This window comes from Ovis aries, chromosome 1 (assembly GCF_016772045.2).
Source record: "Ovis aries strain OAR_USU_Benz2616 breed Rambouillet chromosome 1, ARS-UI_Ramb_v3.0, whole genome shotgun sequence".
In the NCBI taxonomy this organism is placed as follows: Eukaryota; Metazoa; Chordata; class Mammalia; order Artiodactyla; family Bovidae; genus Ovis; species Ovis aries.
Genome location: NC_056054.1, coordinates 23,604,723 through 23,623,062, shown reverse-complemented (window position 1 = coordinate 23,623,062; position 18,340 = coordinate 23,604,723). Strand labels below are relative to the sequence as shown.

Sequence of the window (18,340 nt, the reverse complement as noted above, 5' to 3'; positions counted from 1 at the left end):
TTATAGATTATAATATTGTTAAATAAAAGGCATTATCTCTAATAGGTACCTAATAGACTTAGAGCAAATTCTCCCAGATTGAGGACATTCTTAATTATAAGCTTGTTGGTACTGAAATTGATAAACATTTCAGTCCAAATATTTTCATAGTTACTATTTTGTTTACTCCCTTTGGAGAAATTTTCTTGGATCTCTTTTTTTTAATATGAAACAACTTTTATCAATTAAGGTGCTTCTTCTTGATTCTTTTATATTTTCACCAAATGCAGATGCTACAAATTTATAAGTCTGTTCAATTTCATTCCACTCTGGTACAATATACAAATATCCAATTAAAAATAGAAGCTTCATCAAAAAATTTTCCTCCTACACTGAAGTATCCCAAATTATAAGCATTGAATTTCAAAATTAAATATTGTATTCCACTCGTGCTTTCATCATTTAATTTGTGCAATTCCTCCCTTGCCTTTGTAGAGATAAATGTCATGTCTTCTTGTTTGAAAGCTTTCTTTTCAACAATCTCAATTTAATAACAGCTTTAAAACCTAAAATACTTTGGTGCTTCATTTGTTGAATATTTGATTCAAGATTTCCAATTTGATTTTAACAAAATGCAACCAAAATTCTGTTCTCATTTAAAGGTCTTAATAGCAAAATTTAGAGGTCTCATTATCAGAAAACACACACACACACACACACACACACACACACACACCAAAATCAACATTGATTAACAAAATATTTTATTAAAAGCTCAAAATCTCTAAGATTCCATTGATGGCAGACAGTAAAGAAAATAAGCCTTCCTGAGACTTAAAAAAAAAAAAGTTTTTTTGTGTATGTGGTTTAACATTAGCTTCATAAAAAATTGTATAATTTACTTACATTGTATAAATTTGGAGAACTACGGTTTCTACTTTGAGAGTAGAAAATAGAAGCTTATTTTGGATGCAATTTTGATTTATATAACTCAAAATAAATTTCTATTCTATAGGTTTGCTGATTCAATAAGTATATTGCTTTTACCAAAATTTATATTCATGTTATCTTAAAGAAGTAATTTTATCTCACAGTATTATCCCACTAAAATAGTATATAACTTTCAACAGAATGAATTTCTAAAAGCCTTAGTTTGATCCCATGAATTAGATGAAAATACTTGCATTCCATTGGAATTAAGTTAAATTATTTTCTATTTGAAACATCTAATGACAGTGATGTACCATTACTGGCTTTAGTTCTTGTGCTAATAGAGAAAAGACATTAACAGCTATCACTTTATATATAAGAAAACTTGGAATTAAAAACGATTGAAATTATTTTAGAACAGTCATGCACTCTAAATAAAAGTGATACCACCCATCACTGTGAAGTATGGCTTTTTATTTGAAGTATATTGACTGTTCTAAAATAATTTCAATTATTTTTATTCTATGGTTCTGCTTTTACATATGTGAATTATAGTATTTAGACTAATATTTTTTTAATTTTATTATTATTATTATTATTTTACTTTACAATATTGTGTTCGTTTTGCCATACATCAACATGAATCCACCATGGGTGTACAGGTGTTTCCAATCCTGAACCCCACTCCCACCTCCCTCCCCATACCATCCCTCTGGGTCATCCCAGTGCACCAGCCCCAAGCATCCTGTATCCTGCATCAAACCTAGACTGGTGATTTGTTTCTTACTTGATATTATACATGTTTCAATGCCATTCTCCCAAATCATCCCACCTTCTCCCTCTCCCACAGAGTCCAAAAGACTGTTTGATACATCTATGTCTCTTTTGCTGTCTCACATACAGGGTTATTGTTACCATCTTTCTAAATTCCATGTATATGCATTAGTATACTGTATTAGTGTTTTTCTTTCTGGCTTACTTCACTCTGTATAATAGGCTCCAGTTTCATCCACCTCATTAGAACGGATTCAAATGTATTCTTTTTAATGGCTGAGTAATACTCCATTGTGTATATGTGCCACAGCTTTCTTATCCATTCATTTGCTGATGGACATCTAGGTTGCTTCCACGTCCTGGCTATTATAAACAGTGCTGTGATGAACACTGGGGTACATGTGTCTCTTTCAATTCTGGTTTCCTCGGTGTGTATGCCCAGCAGTGGGATTGCTGGGTCATAAGGCAGTTCTATTCCCAGGTTTTTAAGGAATCTCCACACTGTTTTCCATAGTGGCTGTGCTAATTTGCATTCCCACCAACACTGTAAGAGGGTTCCCTTTTCTCCACACCCTCTCCAGCATTTATTGCTTGTAGACTTTTGAATCGCAGCCATTCTGACTGGCATGAAATGGTATCTTATTATGGTTTTGATTTGCATTTTCCTGATAATGAGTGATGTTGAGCATCTTTTCATGTGTTTGTTAGCCATCTGTATGTCTTCTTTGGAGAAATGTCTATTTAGTTCTTTGGCCCGTTTTTTTATTGGGTTGTTTATTTTTCTGGAATTGAGCTGCAGGAGTTGCTTGTATATTTTTGAGATTAGTTGCTTGTTAGTTGCTTCATTTGCTATTATTTTCTCCCATTCCAAAGACTGTCTTTTCACCTTGCTTATAGTTTCCTTTGTTGTGCAGAAGCTTTTAATTTTAATTAGGTCCCATTTGTTTATTTTTGCTTTTATTTCCAGTATTCTGGGAGGTGGGTCATAGAGGATCCTGTTAAACCAAGTAGGTGCTGGTGTTTCTTCAGCAGCACTGTGTCTTCAGTTTTTATGTGGTCATATTATCAGTACAACCCCTATAGTGGATCATAAATACTAACAAATATTTTATGCAACATTCATGTTTATCACTGAATTTCATGAGAAATGCAAAGTTTTCCTAAACCATATACTTTTTTATTCTTGAGCTCATTGCTGGTGAAAAGTTTATTGCAAAAATTGTTTGAGTAACCAAAAAAAAATTATTTACGATTTGTAACATATGATAAATACGCTGTGAGCAGACTGTTCTCTATAAAGCAAGACTTCTCAGTCTCTATTTCCCAGATGTATTTCACATTTGCATAACCTATAATTTTCCAAATTTCCACTCAATCCCACCAACTAGTGACCTCAAGGCTCCATGCATCTGGCAGGTTGCTGCATGGGCCACAGTTTGACTGACAGGCACAGTCAGCTACCAGTAGTGGAAACACCTTTGAATACCTCTCCCACAACCATTTGAGACCTGAAGGAGTTAACTGCCTTCCTGTATCTTGACAGGCACACTTAGTTTTATTAGAGAGCACATTTCCTTGAAAAGGAGGTGTTGGTTACATTGGTTGTGGGGAGGATCAGGAACAGATTACCACTGCTTTTCTTTCCTGCATGTTTAAATGGTCCCTCATCCCTTGTCACCTTTTCTTTTGTCCCCTGTCCCACCTGCTTTGCCCATTTCATACCCCAAGCACACTTAGTGTGAATTTGGAACTCATTATTCTGAATCAAGAGATAGTGTGATGCCAACTCTCCATCATATAGAGCATGGTGATAATCACAGTGACCACTGTGAGCACCTGTTATGTATCAGGCAACAATCTCACCTCTAATCTTCAGAACAAAAGTGTGAGCTAGATATTGTTTTCATTTTATAGATTTGGAAATTCAGGCCAAGGGCTGCAAGGTTGACACGTAGTGGAAGTAAATTAGAGCCCAGGCCTACATTATATCTACTGTACAATGACTAAATTTCTGAACGGCGTCAAAGCCGAAACTGAGCAGAGCTCTTATTCATTCTAACTCAGCTCTGCCTGACTTATTCATCCCCTCATTCAAAATATTTATTGAGTAACATTGTTAAAATACGTTCTGTGCAGTGGGACTATATGAAGATTCCAGTCTAATGACTTCACACCCACCCAGAAACCTTATTTTTATTCCATTTATGATGGAGAAACAAAGTAGCTTGGATACAAAACTTCAGGGCAAACCTCAACTTCTGTAGATATGGCTAGCAACCCCATCACAAGCACCCAGCATTCTGATGCTTCCTCACATAGCATCTTGCTGCTGCTGCTGCTGCCGCTGCTGCTAAGTCGCTTCAGTCATGTCCGACTCTGTGTGACCCCATAGATGGCAGCCCACCGGGCTCCCCCATCCCTGGGATTCTCCTGGTAAGAACACTGGAGTAGCATCTTATATACCAGCAAATTATAATTTTGAAAGCATAGACTTTTCACCTGAATCACAAAAACCCTAAGAGGGATGTGTGTGTGTGTGTGTGTGTGTGTGTGTGTGTGTGTGTTAGTCACTCAGCTGTGTCTGACTCTTTTTGACCCCATGAACTGTAGCCAGCCAGGCTCCTCTGTCCATGGAATTCTCCAAGCAAGAACACTGGAGTGGGTTGCCATTTCCTTCTCCAGGGAATCTTCCTGACCCAGGGTTCAAACTCAGGTCTCCCACATTGGAGGCAGATTCTTTACCTTCTGAGCCACAGGACACATTTTCGTAGCCATGTTTTACACAGAGGTGCCAGGTAGGGTAGAGTCCTTCCCAAGGATTACGGCTTAGTTGTGGTGGTGGTTTCGTCAGATCCAACTCTTTTGTGACCCCATGAACTGTAACCAGCCACACTGCTCTGTCCATGGGATTTCCCAGGAGAATACTGGAGTGGATTGTCATTGCCTTTTCCAGGGGAATCTTCCTGAGCCAGGGCTCGAATCCCTGTGTCCTGCATCGGCAGCAGATTCTTTACCACTGAGCCACCCGGGAAGCCTACTACAGCTTAGACTAGCACCCAACTTCTAGTTTTTTGTCCAGTGTCCTCTCAGGACTCTGGATTGGAGAAGATAGATTACATGACCTAGAGCCTCTCTCTGCATGAGGAGCCTGTCCTTGGAGCATCTGACTATATTCGCATTCTGCCAGCAGCCACATGTAGGTAGGAATATTGTTGCTGTCCATGACCAGGGGGAATAATCAGTCTCAGCTATTCCCCAGCTCTAAACCAACCAAAGTAATTGGGTTTAATTTTAATTTTTTTAATGGCTTGGTATTAATAGAAGCAGCTGCTGCCACAGTGTGTGGGTGTCCTTCTACAGAAGGCACAGTCCAAAAAAAAAAAAAAAATCCTACACATAAAATAAACTCTGAAAAATAAACAAGAGAGTGTGTAGGACAAAAAGGTTAATTCAAGAATCTAGCAGTGTCTTCTTGTTATCAAAAACTCAGATGGCAATATGTAGCTTTGTCTCTCTCCTCCCACCACTAGTGCCCATCAACCCCTGATAAGACAGTAATCTGATTAGACACAGGCTGTATAAATGTGTTGTCTGTATCTGAGTGCTCCCTATTCTCTCTTTCTCCCCTTCCCTGTGACTCATCAAGAGATTCCCTGTGACAAAGTGCGGAGAAAGATAAGAATAGATAAGCTGGTGACAAGAGCACTATTATAATTATTTGGGGGAAGGTAGGATTGGAATTAGGAGCAGGTCCTCTCCACCTGGGAAGAGTGTATCTATAATGTGGGCAGCCGTGCTGGTGCCTGGGTGTGCCAGATGCCTGAAGAAAGGAGGGGCCAATTTGTTCAAGCCAGGTGGTGGTCTGGGTTGTTCCAGCCAAACGAAGACTAAAGGCCATGTGTTTTCAAGGATGACAAACCAGAGATTCAGCTGCCCTCACGAAGGGAGTGAAGTGAAAGTCACTTAGTCATGTCCAACTCTTTGTGACCCTATGGACTTGCCTGCCAGGTTCCTCTGCCCATGGAATTATTTAAGCCAGAATACTGGCGTTGGTAGCCATTCTCTTCTCCAGGGGATTTTCCCAACCCAGGGATCAAACCCAAGTCTCCTCCACTGCAGGCAGATTCTTTACCATCTTAGCCGCCAGGGAAACATGAAATTTTTCTTCAATTTCAAATGTGCCTGGGAGACTGTATGCTAGTTTGCTCCCTGCCTCTGGGCAGATGAAGAAGGGGAGCCAAGAGACTTTCCTGTAGCTGCAATTGTTGGATGAATTTCACAGCCTTGGTGTGGTGGAAAGAATATCTGCTTATTAGTCAGGCAATAGTGTACATCAAACAGCTAGCACACTGTTGGCATATAGGAGGTACTTAGTGTACGTTATTCCCCTTGGTGGTATCTGAATGAGTGTGTTTTGTATACCTCCTTTAGGATATACAGCCCAAAGAGAGTGATTCTTTTTTATTTCCCTTTCCACTAATTTAAAGAAAAAGTTTCTGTCTGCTATCAAAGAAGACCCTGGGGTTGGTATCCATATAACTACATCCATATTTGCTGCTCAATCAGAAGGAAAGTTAGGGTTACTGTCTTTCAGGTTTTTTTTTTTTATTTATTTGTTTTAATTGGAGGCTAATTACTTTACAATATTGTAGTGGTTTTGACCAGAAACCAGAAAACTCCTAGAGGAAAACATAGGCAAAACACTCTCTGACATAAATTACAGCACAATCCTCTATGACCCACCTCCCAGAGTAATGGAAATAAAAGCAAAAATAAACAAATGGGACCTAAATAAACTTAAAAGCTTTTGCACAACAAGGGAAACTATAAGCAAGGTGAAAAGACAGCCTTCAGAATGGGAGAAAATAATAACAAATGAAGCAACTGACAAAGAATTAACCTAAAAAATATACAAGCAGCTCCTGCAGCTCAATTCCAGAAAAATAAACGATCCAATCAAAAAATGGGCCAAAGAACTAAACAGACATTTCTCCAAAGTGATGGCTAACAAACATGAAAAGGTGCTCAACATCACTCATTATCAGAGAAATCGAATCCACAGTGAGGTACCATCTCACACCGGTCAGAATGACTGCTATCAGAAAGTCTTTCAGGGGTTTTCAAAAACTCCTGTGTTAGCTAACAGGCTTCTGAATATATCACTGTGGTCCACAGAGGAGGCTGGACAAGGTAGCAAGGAGATGATGTATCAGCTACTGCAGGCTTAAAACAAAGTTGGTGTCTCCTTGGACTTTTATGCAGCTTATTTTATTTTTGTTTAATCAAATAAACAAGAGGGTTTTTTCCATGGGGGGGAAAAAAGTCTTTCAGGGGTTTTGAGGAGGAGTGGGGAATGAGCCATCAGAACCCTTCAGGTTTTGGGCTTTCTCCTCTTCCTCTGTGCTCTGGTGACCTTCAGAACAATGCATTGGTAATTTGGCTAATGGTTTGGCAAGAAGGCAGAGAGAATGGTAAATATGAAGGAATCATTCATCCATTCATCCATTTAGTGAGTCATAAATCCACTCATTCATTCAACAAACATGTTTTGAGCTCCTCTTCAGGGTCAAACATTGTGTTAAGTGCTATGGATTTTGAAGTGAATCAGAAGTACAGGAGTTTCTGTAGTTAGTATTTAGAGCAATTAGTTATTACTGGTGTTGTTGACAAAGACTTCAAAGAGGAAATGTCATTTGACCTGGTCCTTGCTTCTCTTCATAGGGATGAAATATATAGAAAAGTGTGAGAAAGACAATTATAGACAGGCAGAATAGTGTTTAAAATGGCATGGAGGTTCTGAAATGGAATGTACTCAAGGAATGACTCACAGCTTCACATGGAAAGAGCACAATATATATACCTTGGTGTGGCTGAAATTATTTAGTCTAATATGTTTAAAGTTCACTCATTTATCCAATTCATGAGTGTTTTGAAGCATCTCCTTTATTCAAGGTTTTGTGTAGGTCCTCCAGAATCAGGTGAATGTATGATTCCTGCCCTCAGTGAGAACTCAGTCCTATGGTGGAAAAAGGCACATACTCAAGTTGACATAATGAAATAGAGGCTGTAGAAGAGAAGTATACATAGCATGATTGTGAATGTGTTCAGTATATATGTGCGTGTGTGTGTTTGTGTGTGTGTGCTCACTCTTCCACATGAGAATGCACAACTGAATCTGAGGATATTAGTTATAGCCTCTCTCATATGTGGAGGGCCTCTTTAATCATCAGGATGGGCCCAGGATGATGACTTGTTTCTAGAACTGGATCATCCTTTAGTGTCTGAGTCCTGAGAGCACACACCGCAGGTCTTGGGGTCAACCTGCCTCTCTGGCAATATCAGATGTTAGACTCTTTCTGGATTATTCTATGGACTCATGCTTTCTTCCAATAGTCATATATAGATGTGAGAGTTGGACCATAAAAAAGGGTGAGCACTGAAGAATTGATGCTTTTGAATTGCGGTGCTGGAGAAGACTCTTGAGGGTCCCTTGGACTGCAAGATCAAACTAGTCAATCCTAAAGGAAATCAACCCTGAATATTCATTGGAAGAACTGATGCTGAAGCTGAAGCGCCAATACTTTGGCAACCTGATGCAAACAGCTGACTCACTGGAAAAGATCCTGATGCTGGGAAAGATTGAAAGTTAAAGGAGAAAGGGGCTGCTGAGGATGAGATGATTGGATAGCATCACCTATCACAACTCAGTGGACATGAATTTGAGCAAACTCCAGGAGATAGTGGAGGTCAGAGAAGCTCGGCGTTCTGCAGTCCATAGTGTCACAAAGAATCAGACATGAGTTAGTGACTGAACAACAACAGCTAGGAGTCATTTACGATCTCTTTCTCTTAAGAAGTATTCTTGACCCTACCTTAATTTTCATCATTTAATCTATGATAATAGGAATAACTTCAAAGGACTGTTGTGAAGATTAAAGGAATTAATATATGTTGATGTTCCCAGAATGGCCTAGCACATGTGCAATGTTAATTATTGTTATATTGCTTCCATTGATATCTTAGACTCTCTGTGTTAAGTGGAGTCAGAAATCTGCCTTGTCTAACTTCATACCAAGTAGAGGAGCTTTTTTATGAGATCCTTTAAAGTTTCCCATGCTTGTACTCCCCTGTAACATAGACCTTTCTACTTTCCTTTCAGGGGACTGTTCAAGAGTCTCTATATTGAGCTAAAATCTACCTCCCTATGATGCTTACTTTTATCTGTGGAGACGAATCTTCTTTCCCTTTTGCCAGTGGTTTTTAAAATAAGCAAGTAATATTTGAAACTTCTCTGTACCATTTCTAGTGAAAAAGAGAGGGAAAGGGTGACACCATTCCTGTCTTCAAGAAGCCTACCTTGTCTTCGAAGAAATCTCCATTCACTTTTGTTGCTTTTTGTTAAGGGACAAATCGGGTGACAAAACTATTTTAATATTACTCTCATATGTCAAAGTATAAAAAAACTTTAATAAGGAATGAATAATCAGAGAATACTTCAGAGAGGAGATATATTAAATGATAGGCATTATTTATACATTCTCTTGTTCATTAATTAGTACACTTAAAAAATGTTTAAAGCTTTATGACAGTCTGCCACACGGCACATCTATGAGTATGAGTTTACAAAGTACGGAGGATATCTTGTAGGGGAAGCAGTCCAAGTGCAGGAAATATCCAATACAAAGACACAGAGGTATTGGAAGTATGGCACAAAATTATGTTAGGGAGTTGTGAGTAGTTCAGTATGAATAAAACATAGGGTTCAAGGAGGGAGAAATGGTTGATGATACTGGACTAACAGGGAAATCTTGGGGAACCTTTTGAGGATAGGAAGTTATTTCAAGGGTGTTTTGCAAGAGAATTGATGAGAGTACTGTAGATAGGGTTTTTCTGGAAGCAGAAGATAAGGCTATGAGTTGGTGGCAAGTTACCGTAGAGACAATGAGCACAGACTTTGGAGTCATACTAGCCTGTGTCTAACACAGGCTCTGTTGCTTACCAACAATTCCTGTTGCAACCTCAGGAATTTTTTTTTTTTTAACCTCTCTGAGATTTGGATTTTCTTATCTGTGTAAAGGGGATGTTAATACCCCCTAGTTCGTAGGGTGTTGAGAGGATTCAATGATAATGCAAATAAAAAATTGAACACCATGCCTGAGACACAGTGAAAATGTAATGAGCAGAATAAGAGAAAAACCAGAAGTGCATTCCAAATGAGACACATTTCTCCCACATAATCCCATTCCTCTTTTCCTTTATTCTTTGTGTTACTTTGCGTCCTCATGAGTTTGGCCTGCTGAATCCTTCTCAAACAGATTTTTGTTAGTATCCTTAGCAGAGTCTGGAACATCTAATCCCTGAGCAGTGTCTTAGCCATCTTGAATGATCACTCCAGGGTCCATTACCTTCACTTTGTCTGCAAATCAGGTTAAGCTTCTGACATACTCAGGAGAGGAGCTGGGGCAGCTGCAGACATTAGATGAATTCTTCTGATAGCACATGATCAAACGTGGTGGAGACAGCAGACCCTCAGAGTCAAGTTGCTAAACGTGGCTAGAAGAGGAAAAAAACTGAGGTGATTGATTTAAAGTATGGATCTTGATTAGATATACTAGTAAATAAAAACATGCAAACATCAGCATCATAAGCTGAGGGGCTTACGACTATAGGAATCATTGTGTATGAAGTGATTGTGCTCCAGTGCCCTCAGTTTCAGACCTCTGAGTCAGGGTCTGAAGTGGGTGTCACAGACCATTGGCTGGAGACCTCAAAGCCATGTTCACTGGCATTCTCCCTGAATACAAATCTGGAACCCTGGGACTCACTCCACCAGCCTCACATTTCTGCATGTTCAGTCACATCACAAATGTAGACCATCACCTCTTCTTCTTATACCCTTATCCCTACACTGGTCTGTTCTCCCTCTAATCTTGGTTTTCCACTGATCCCTCTTCTAACCAAAACATTCTACATGTTACTTTTTTCTATGAAACTCAGCTTTCAGGTTAATAGTCTCCCTTGGATCCCTGGTCTTGCAATCCACTGCTTCCTTTACCTCTTGTCTTTGGTACATGATACTTAACAAATATTTGCTGAATAAAACAAAGAACTAAGACCTGACTATCCTGGAGGCCATTACTTCCCTCTTCGGCTTCCCAAGTACTGCTTGTTCTCCTACATTCCATATACAGAAAGATCAGGAGGGGACTTCTCACTCCCCATTTTCCTTCCAGGCCATTCCATCTCTATTTCATCACTAGTAAGTCCAAAATTTTAATACAGTGGTGTTTAGGGTGAAAATCAGGTTAGAAAGGAAGAGTGCCTCATGGGTTTGCCTTAAAGCCCCATTTGTGTCAGAGGAAGATTGTTGTTTAGTCACTAAGTCATGTCCAACTCTTTGCTACCCCAAGGACTGCAGCACTCCAGGCTCCTCTGTCCTACACTATCTCCTGAAGTTTACGCAAATTCACTTCCACTGAGTCAGTGATGCTATCTAGCCATTGTTGGTACTGAAACGTTTATTCTTCCTAGTTTTAGGGGTAGGAGCCACACAGCCTCTATTGGTGGCCCTAAGCACACCTCTAGACAGCCTTTGATACTATCACGGGCTTCCATGTGAGAAGCCCTGTTCCTTTATTGCTTACTGTTCTCTCTACGTCTTGTCCTCCTCATCACTTTTGGAATCCCACCCATCTTTGACTCCATGGCCTGTCATATCAGCACGTTTATCTAGTAGTCAGACTTGTCATACTTTCTATACTTGCACAGCTACTCCCTGTCCTTCATCTGACTGATTCATGACCTTCTCTCACCTATCCCTTAGACTGGCATAATCATGGAACTTTAATTCTTTCACTGACTTAAAGGTACCCTGTGACCTCAGGATAATGTTTAACCTGTCCCTTCATATGAAGTCATCCCTTTGTATCTTCAGATGCAGACCCCACAGATATGGAGGGACGACTGTCATCCATTTCTAATCTGACTTCTGTCTTCCTCTTCAGACACATTTCTCATGATTTCCCTTCCTATTCTTTGTGCTTCAGCCATAGTGAATTCCTTGCAGTCCCAGGCTTTCATTTGTTTTAGTGCATACTCATATCTAGAATGCCAGAAGCCTATAATTTATCAAGAGGGAACCTGGAGAAATGTTACAGGAACAGCCCAGTTCAATTCAGTTGCTCAGTCCTGTCTGACCATTTGCAACCGCAAGGACTTCAGCACGCCAGGCTTCCCTGCCCATCACCAACTCCTGGAACTTGCTCAAACTCATGTCCATCGAGCCAGTGATGCCATCCAACCATCTCATCCTTTGTCGTCCCCTTCTCCTCCTGCCTTCAATCTTTCCCAGCATCAGCATCTTTTCCAATGAGTCAGTTCTTCACATCAGGTGGCCAAAGTATTAAAGCTTCAGCTTCAGCATCAGTCCTTTCAATGAACATTCAGGACTGATTTCCTTTAGGACTGACTGGTTGGATCTTCTTGCAGTCCAAGGGACTCTCAAGAGTCTTCTCCAACACCACAGATCAAAAGCATCAATTCTTCGGTGCTCAGCTTTCTTTAGAGTCCAACTCTCACATCCATACATGACTACTGGAAAAACCATAGCTTTGACTATATAGACCTTTGCTGGCAAAGTAATGTCTCTGCTTTTTAATATGCTGTCTAGGTTGGTCATAGCTTTTCTTCCAAGGAGCAAATGTCTTTTAATTTCATGGCTGTAGTCAACATCTGCAGTGATTTTGAAGCCCAAGAAAATAAAGTCTGTCACTGTTTCCATTGTTTACCCATCTATTTGCCATGAAGTGATGGAACCTGATGCCATGGTTTTCAATTTTGAGTTTTAAGCCAGCTTTTTCACTCTCCACTTTCACCTTCATCAAGAGACTCTTTAATTCCTCTTCTCTTTCTACCATAAGGGTAGTGTCATCTGCATAATCTGAGGTTATTGATATTTCTCCCGGCAATCTTAATTCCAGCTTGTGCTTCATCCAGTCTAGCATTTCTCATGGTGTACTCTCCATATAAGTAAAGTGACAGTATACAGCTCTGATGTACTCTTTTCCCATTTTGGAACCAGTTCGTCATTCTATGTCTGGTTTTAACTGTTGCTTCTTGGCCTGCATACAGATTTCTCAGGAGGCAGGTTAGATTTTATTTCCATCTCTTGAAGAATTTTCCAGTTTGTTGTGATCCACACAGTCAAAGGCTTTAGTGTAGTCAATGAAGCAGAAGTAGATGTTTTTCTGGAATTCTCTTGCTTTTTCTGTGATTCAACGGATGTTAGAAATATAATCTCTAGTTCCTCTGCCTTTTCTGAATCCAGCTTGAACATCTGGAATCTTTCAGTTCATATACTGTTGAAGCCTCACTTGGAGAATAATAAATAATAACAAAGCCTCTCACTTTAGTAGCGTGTGAGATGAGTGCAATTGTGCAGTAGCTTGAACATTCTTTGGCATTGCCATTCTTTGGGATTGGAATGAAAACTGACCTTTTCCAGTCCTGTGGCCACTGCTGAGTTTTCCAAATTTGCTGCTGGCTTACTTAGTGAAGCAAAGTACACTTGAGTGTTATAGTACCTGCAATTGATTGTTACAGGTTCTGACTTGGAATCAGAAAGAAAAAGATTTGAATCCCAGCTTTGTGATTTACTAGCTTGAGAGCATGGATAAATAAGCCCCTTAACTTTTATGACCCTCCATGACCACATCTTCTAAGTGGAATAACAACTTAGTGTGGATGAAATCTCCCATATCAATAAACAAGGATGTTCAGACACTAAGCCATAAAGCAGTGCAGTCACCCCCAACTGTGCACTCCTAGGGATTCAGGATGGAAGCAAAAACAGGATACTGGCCCTAGGTAGTTAAAGTGTATATCAAAGGAACTATTTCAATAAGTCCAAACTCTTTTCTTTCTATACATAGAAAAATGCTGAATTCATTAACTTGAGATATCTGAGTTTTTTCTTTAATTAACAGTAATCTTTTAATGTTCTCATTTCATGTTTTCCATTTAATGTTTGTGTGGGATTCATAACAGCCTGCATAGAGGCAAGCAGTATAAGCCAAAATATGGACAGCATCAGTGCCATGTAATGTTTCCTCTTCCACAGAAAGTCCATAGCCTGACCTCCCTTCCCGACCACTGAGGCAGCCTCAGAGAGACACAAGGTAGAAACAAGGTTCTATAGCAAACTGCTAGCATGTTAGAATGCTTTGGAGCTCTTTGGAAAAAACCCTGATGCTAGAAAAAATTGAGAGCAGGAGGAGAAGGGGGCAACAGAGGATGAGAAGGTTGCAAGGCATCATCAACTCGACAGACATGAGTTTGAGCAAAGTCCAAGAGGTATTGAAGGATAAAGCAATGGCACCCCACCCCAGTACTCTTGCCTGGAAAATACCATGGACAGCGGAGCCTGGTAGGCTGCAGTCCATGGGGTCGCTGAGAGTCAGACACGACTGAGCGACTTCCCTTTCACTTTTCACTTTCACACACTGGAGAAGGAAATGGCAACCCACTCCAGTGTTCTTGCCTGGAGAATTCCAAGGACGGGGGCGCCTGGTGGGCTGCCATCTATGGGGTTGCACAGAGTCGGACACAACTGAAGCGACTTAGCAGCAGTAGTAGCAGCAGCAAAGCCTGGTGTGCAATAGTCCAAGGGGTCACAAAGAGTAAAACACCAGTTAGCGACTGAACAACAACAAGGAGACCTTGAATTATCAGTGGACAGTCATGGAAAAGGCACAGTTTGATATGGGTTTTGTAAGGTTAATAGGATTTTAAGAGACACAAATAAGAGACATTCTCTGTAGGGAAATAGCGAATCATTTGGATACTATACAAATGAGGGAGTGCAGTGAGCCCGTGAAGTGGGTGAATGTAAAGATGTTATGGGAATTATGACTGGCACATTTTGCCTTTTCTATAAAACATGTATATGTTTTAGTGTTGCTTGTTCGAGAATGAACATGTTAACTTAGCAGAATTGCTTACACAGTGCATTTTAAAGCAGTATTTCCCCAAATGCTTCTTTGTAAAATTAGTCTCATGGAATGCTCTGTAGAAAAATAATAAACAATAGTAATAATTTAAAGAAATGTTGAATATTATTTGCTTCTCCCTTGAATATTCACAGTGTGTATTAACTTATTTTAAAAGGCCCGAATTAGTGTTATAATACCAAAACCTGACTTCCCTGGGAAAGTAGGCCTTTCCTATTTATGTGACTATAACATCACACTATTTCCCCTCAATGCACTTTTAGAGTCTGTAACTATATTATATATTTATTTAAATTATTTTGTTGACTGCTTCCCCACCAGGATATATACTCCATGAGGACAAATATCTGTCCTATCTTGTTTACACCAATAATCTAGCACAATGTCTGGTGTTTAACAGGTGCTCAAAATAGGAATAAATGATGAATAAAACGTGTTTGCTTTTGACTTTGGATTGTCTATACAGTTGATAAAGGGTAGGGCTGGAATTTGAACCAAATACTGCCAGATTCTGGTCTTTTTAAAAATAATTAATGATGCATTTTTGGCTGTGCTGGGTCTTTGTTGCTACATAGGCTTTCCTCTAGTTGCAGTGAGTGGGGGCTACTCTCTAGTCGCCGTGTGCAGCTTCTCATTGCTGTGGCTTCTCTAGTTGTGGAGTACAAGCCCTAGACGTGTGGGTTGCAGTATTTGTGGCTCCTGGGCTCTAGAGCACAGGGTCAACAGTTGTGGTGCATGGGCTTAGCTGCTCCATGGCGTGTGGGATCTTCCTGGACCAGAAGCTGAACCCATGTCTCCTGCATTGGCAGGTGAATGCTTTACCATTCATCCACCAGGGAAGCCCCGCCCCCCTGCCCCTCCGCCGCCCCGATTCTTTTTGACCAGAGGTTGTATACACTGTCATTCTTAACCATCACCTAGGATTCTTGATGTTACAGTTTTACTCTTGGGCATTTATTCCCATTGATTACATTTTGAAGCTTGAATGACTGTTTGATATGCCCAAATTTCTTTGTATCTTTCAGGCAAAGACTGCCACCCAAAAATGTCTACTACTACCGCTGCCCGGACCATAGGAAAAATTACGTGATGTCCTTTGCATTTTGTTTTGACCGAGAAGAAGATATTTACCAATTTGCTTACTGCTACCCTTACACATATACTCGCTTTCAGCATTACCTTGACAGCCTGCAAAAGAGAAACATGGATTACTTCTTCCGGGAGCAGCTGGGTCAGAGCGTGGTAAGGCCCACTGGGAAACATGCAGTCTGGGGGAGGAGCTTAGCAACAGTTTTTATAGGATGCAAATAATATATATTGGTGCTTTGTAGACTATATGCTGTGGAAATTTAAAAAATCATAGTTTTTTGTGTGTAATATTTTGATACTTTGACTTCCAGGAAGTCATAGAATAGGAGTAAAGCAGATGCCTGTCCTTCTGAATGAAGCTGATAAATCTCTCTAACAAAATACAAAAGTTCTGGAGAATCCCCGAAACTCCGAGGGAGAAAAGGTTTCTACTAGGTATTGCAAAAGGTGTGAAAGCATTTATGAGTCTAAGCTTATGAGATGAAGAGTAAGTTTGCTTTTTAGTGAATTTAATTTGCCTGCAGTACAGATTAGCAGGTGGTGTGCAGTACGGTTTTTCTGTCCATAGTGTGCTCATCTGTCACTTATTAGGTCCCCAGCCCTTCTTCCTTCCCAGGTTTAGTTCTCTGGGTCTGGAGATTTCAGTCTTACAATCTATACTAGTTTCCTATTGCTGACATAACAAATTGCATCGACTTGATGGCTTAAAACAACATAAATTTATTATCTTACAGTTCAGGAAAAGTCTGAAGTTGGCCTCTCTGGGCTAAAATCAAGGTATCAGCAAGATCTTTAACTAAATCACAGCTATAAAGTCCCTTTTGTCATGTAAGGTAGGATGTTCACAGGTTCCAAGGATTAGAACCTGGGCATTTGGGGAAAGGGGGTGCACTGTTCTGCCTACCACACCTTCCTACTCTCTTTTCCTCTCTTTCCCCTCCGCCCACCCTGAAAGTGTTCTATAAGGATATAAAAGTGCTCTGCATACCAGATGCACAAGCTTTGTTCTCTGTGGTCAGCAGTACTTCCTTCAGCTGCTAATAAAGAATATCGTCCCTCTACTCCAACACTCTTCCTAACAGTGTTTCTGATGGGTGGCATGTATATTTGGTGCCTATATCTTTTGAACTGAGAATTGGGACACATGGTGTGTCAGTCAGCCTTCTAGCAAGAAACAGATGGCAGCCTCACATTAGGATGACTTGAGAGGAGCTTAATAAATGGGCCGTTTGCAAGGTGTGGGCACTGTGCACAGAAGCCATGGGGTACAGTGCAGTTCCCTGGGGCCTGACAGCGCAAAGGAACTGAAGGGAGGGAATGGCAACCAGAACCCAATAGGAGAGAGTCATGCAGTGGGCCACCTTGAGTGGAACAGTGACCTTCAGTTGAGGAGCAAAGTTTGCCTGAGATGACCCCACAGGGAGGGAGCTGAGAAAAATAAATACAGAGAACCCACTTTCTTACTTCCCTCTGACCTTCTGCCAGGGGTTCCTATTGACCAACCCGATTGGAAATTAGAGGGCAAGAGACCACTGAAGTAATCCATATAGACAAGTCTTCCTGAACAAAGAAAATGGTGAAGAAAGGCAGAGAGTGGTTGTAGAGAGCCAAATAGAACATATTAGGTATATATGGTCTGATCAACAATGTATTACTGGAAATAGTGAAATTATTTGGGATGGGACTGTTGGAGAAATTCTGAGATGAATGTTTGCCACACACATGATTTATCATATAAATTAAGAGCAAGAGAGTTTCAGTCAATACTTGTGACTTTTAAGGGCAGTATCTATTTGTTTCAGGCTTTCTTGGTGGCTCAAATGGTAAAGTATCTGCCTACAATGCAGAAGACCCAGGTTCAATCCCTGAGCTGGGAAGATCCCCTGGAGAAGAGAATGGCTACCCACTCCAGTATTCTTGCCTGGAGAATCCCATGGACAGAGTAGCCTGGCAGGCTACAGTCCATGGGGCTGCAAAGAGTCAGATGCCACTGGGCGACTAACACTTCATTTGGTTCATTTCATTCCTATGTCCATTCCAGCACCCTCTTAGATTTATGCCAGGCAGAATCTAGGTGCACGTTGAATGGCTATGGAATAAACTACTGAATGAATGAATGAAGATATGTCTAGAGACAATGTGAAGAGTGAAGAGAATCAGAAAGCTGATAGGAGGAATAATAGAATAAGATCAGCTTTCAATAACTAATACACAAAATGTGTGTCTAAAATAACAACACTTTAAACAAGACAGAAGTTTATTTCTCTTCCATATACAAGTCTAGATGCAGGAAAACCAGAGCTGATGGTGTGGCCCTGCTCCTGAAAACTAAGGGAGTCAAATTCTTTCAGCTTTCTGCTGCTATCCCTAGAAAGTGCCTCTCAATTTCATTGTCATATGTGAAATTCTACCAGCATTTCCATGTTCCAGGAAGCATGATGAAGAAAGTACGGGGAGAAGGGAGAAGATGCGGTTCTTGACATTTTCATGTTTAACCCATTTGATAGAACTCATGTCCACACTTTACTAAAGGATGGATGAGAAAGCAAGTCTTCATCCTG

At 40.3% G+C, this 18,340-nt stretch overlaps 1 protein-coding gene across 2 annotated transcripts in view; it reads left to right on the top strand.

Moving 5' to 3' along the window:
* Positions 1-18,340, top strand: part of AGBL4 (AGBL carboxypeptidase 4) — a 1,492,749-nt gene that overhangs the window by 892,414 nt on the left and 581,995 nt on the right. For both annotated transcript variants that reach the window (XM_060408815.1, XM_060408814.1), the window contains exon 5: positions 15,716-15,932. In XM_060408815.1, the coding sequence (XP_060264798.1) occupies positions 15,716-15,932 (217 nt within the window). The remainder of the gene's footprint in view (positions 1-15,715; positions 15,933-18,340) is intronic.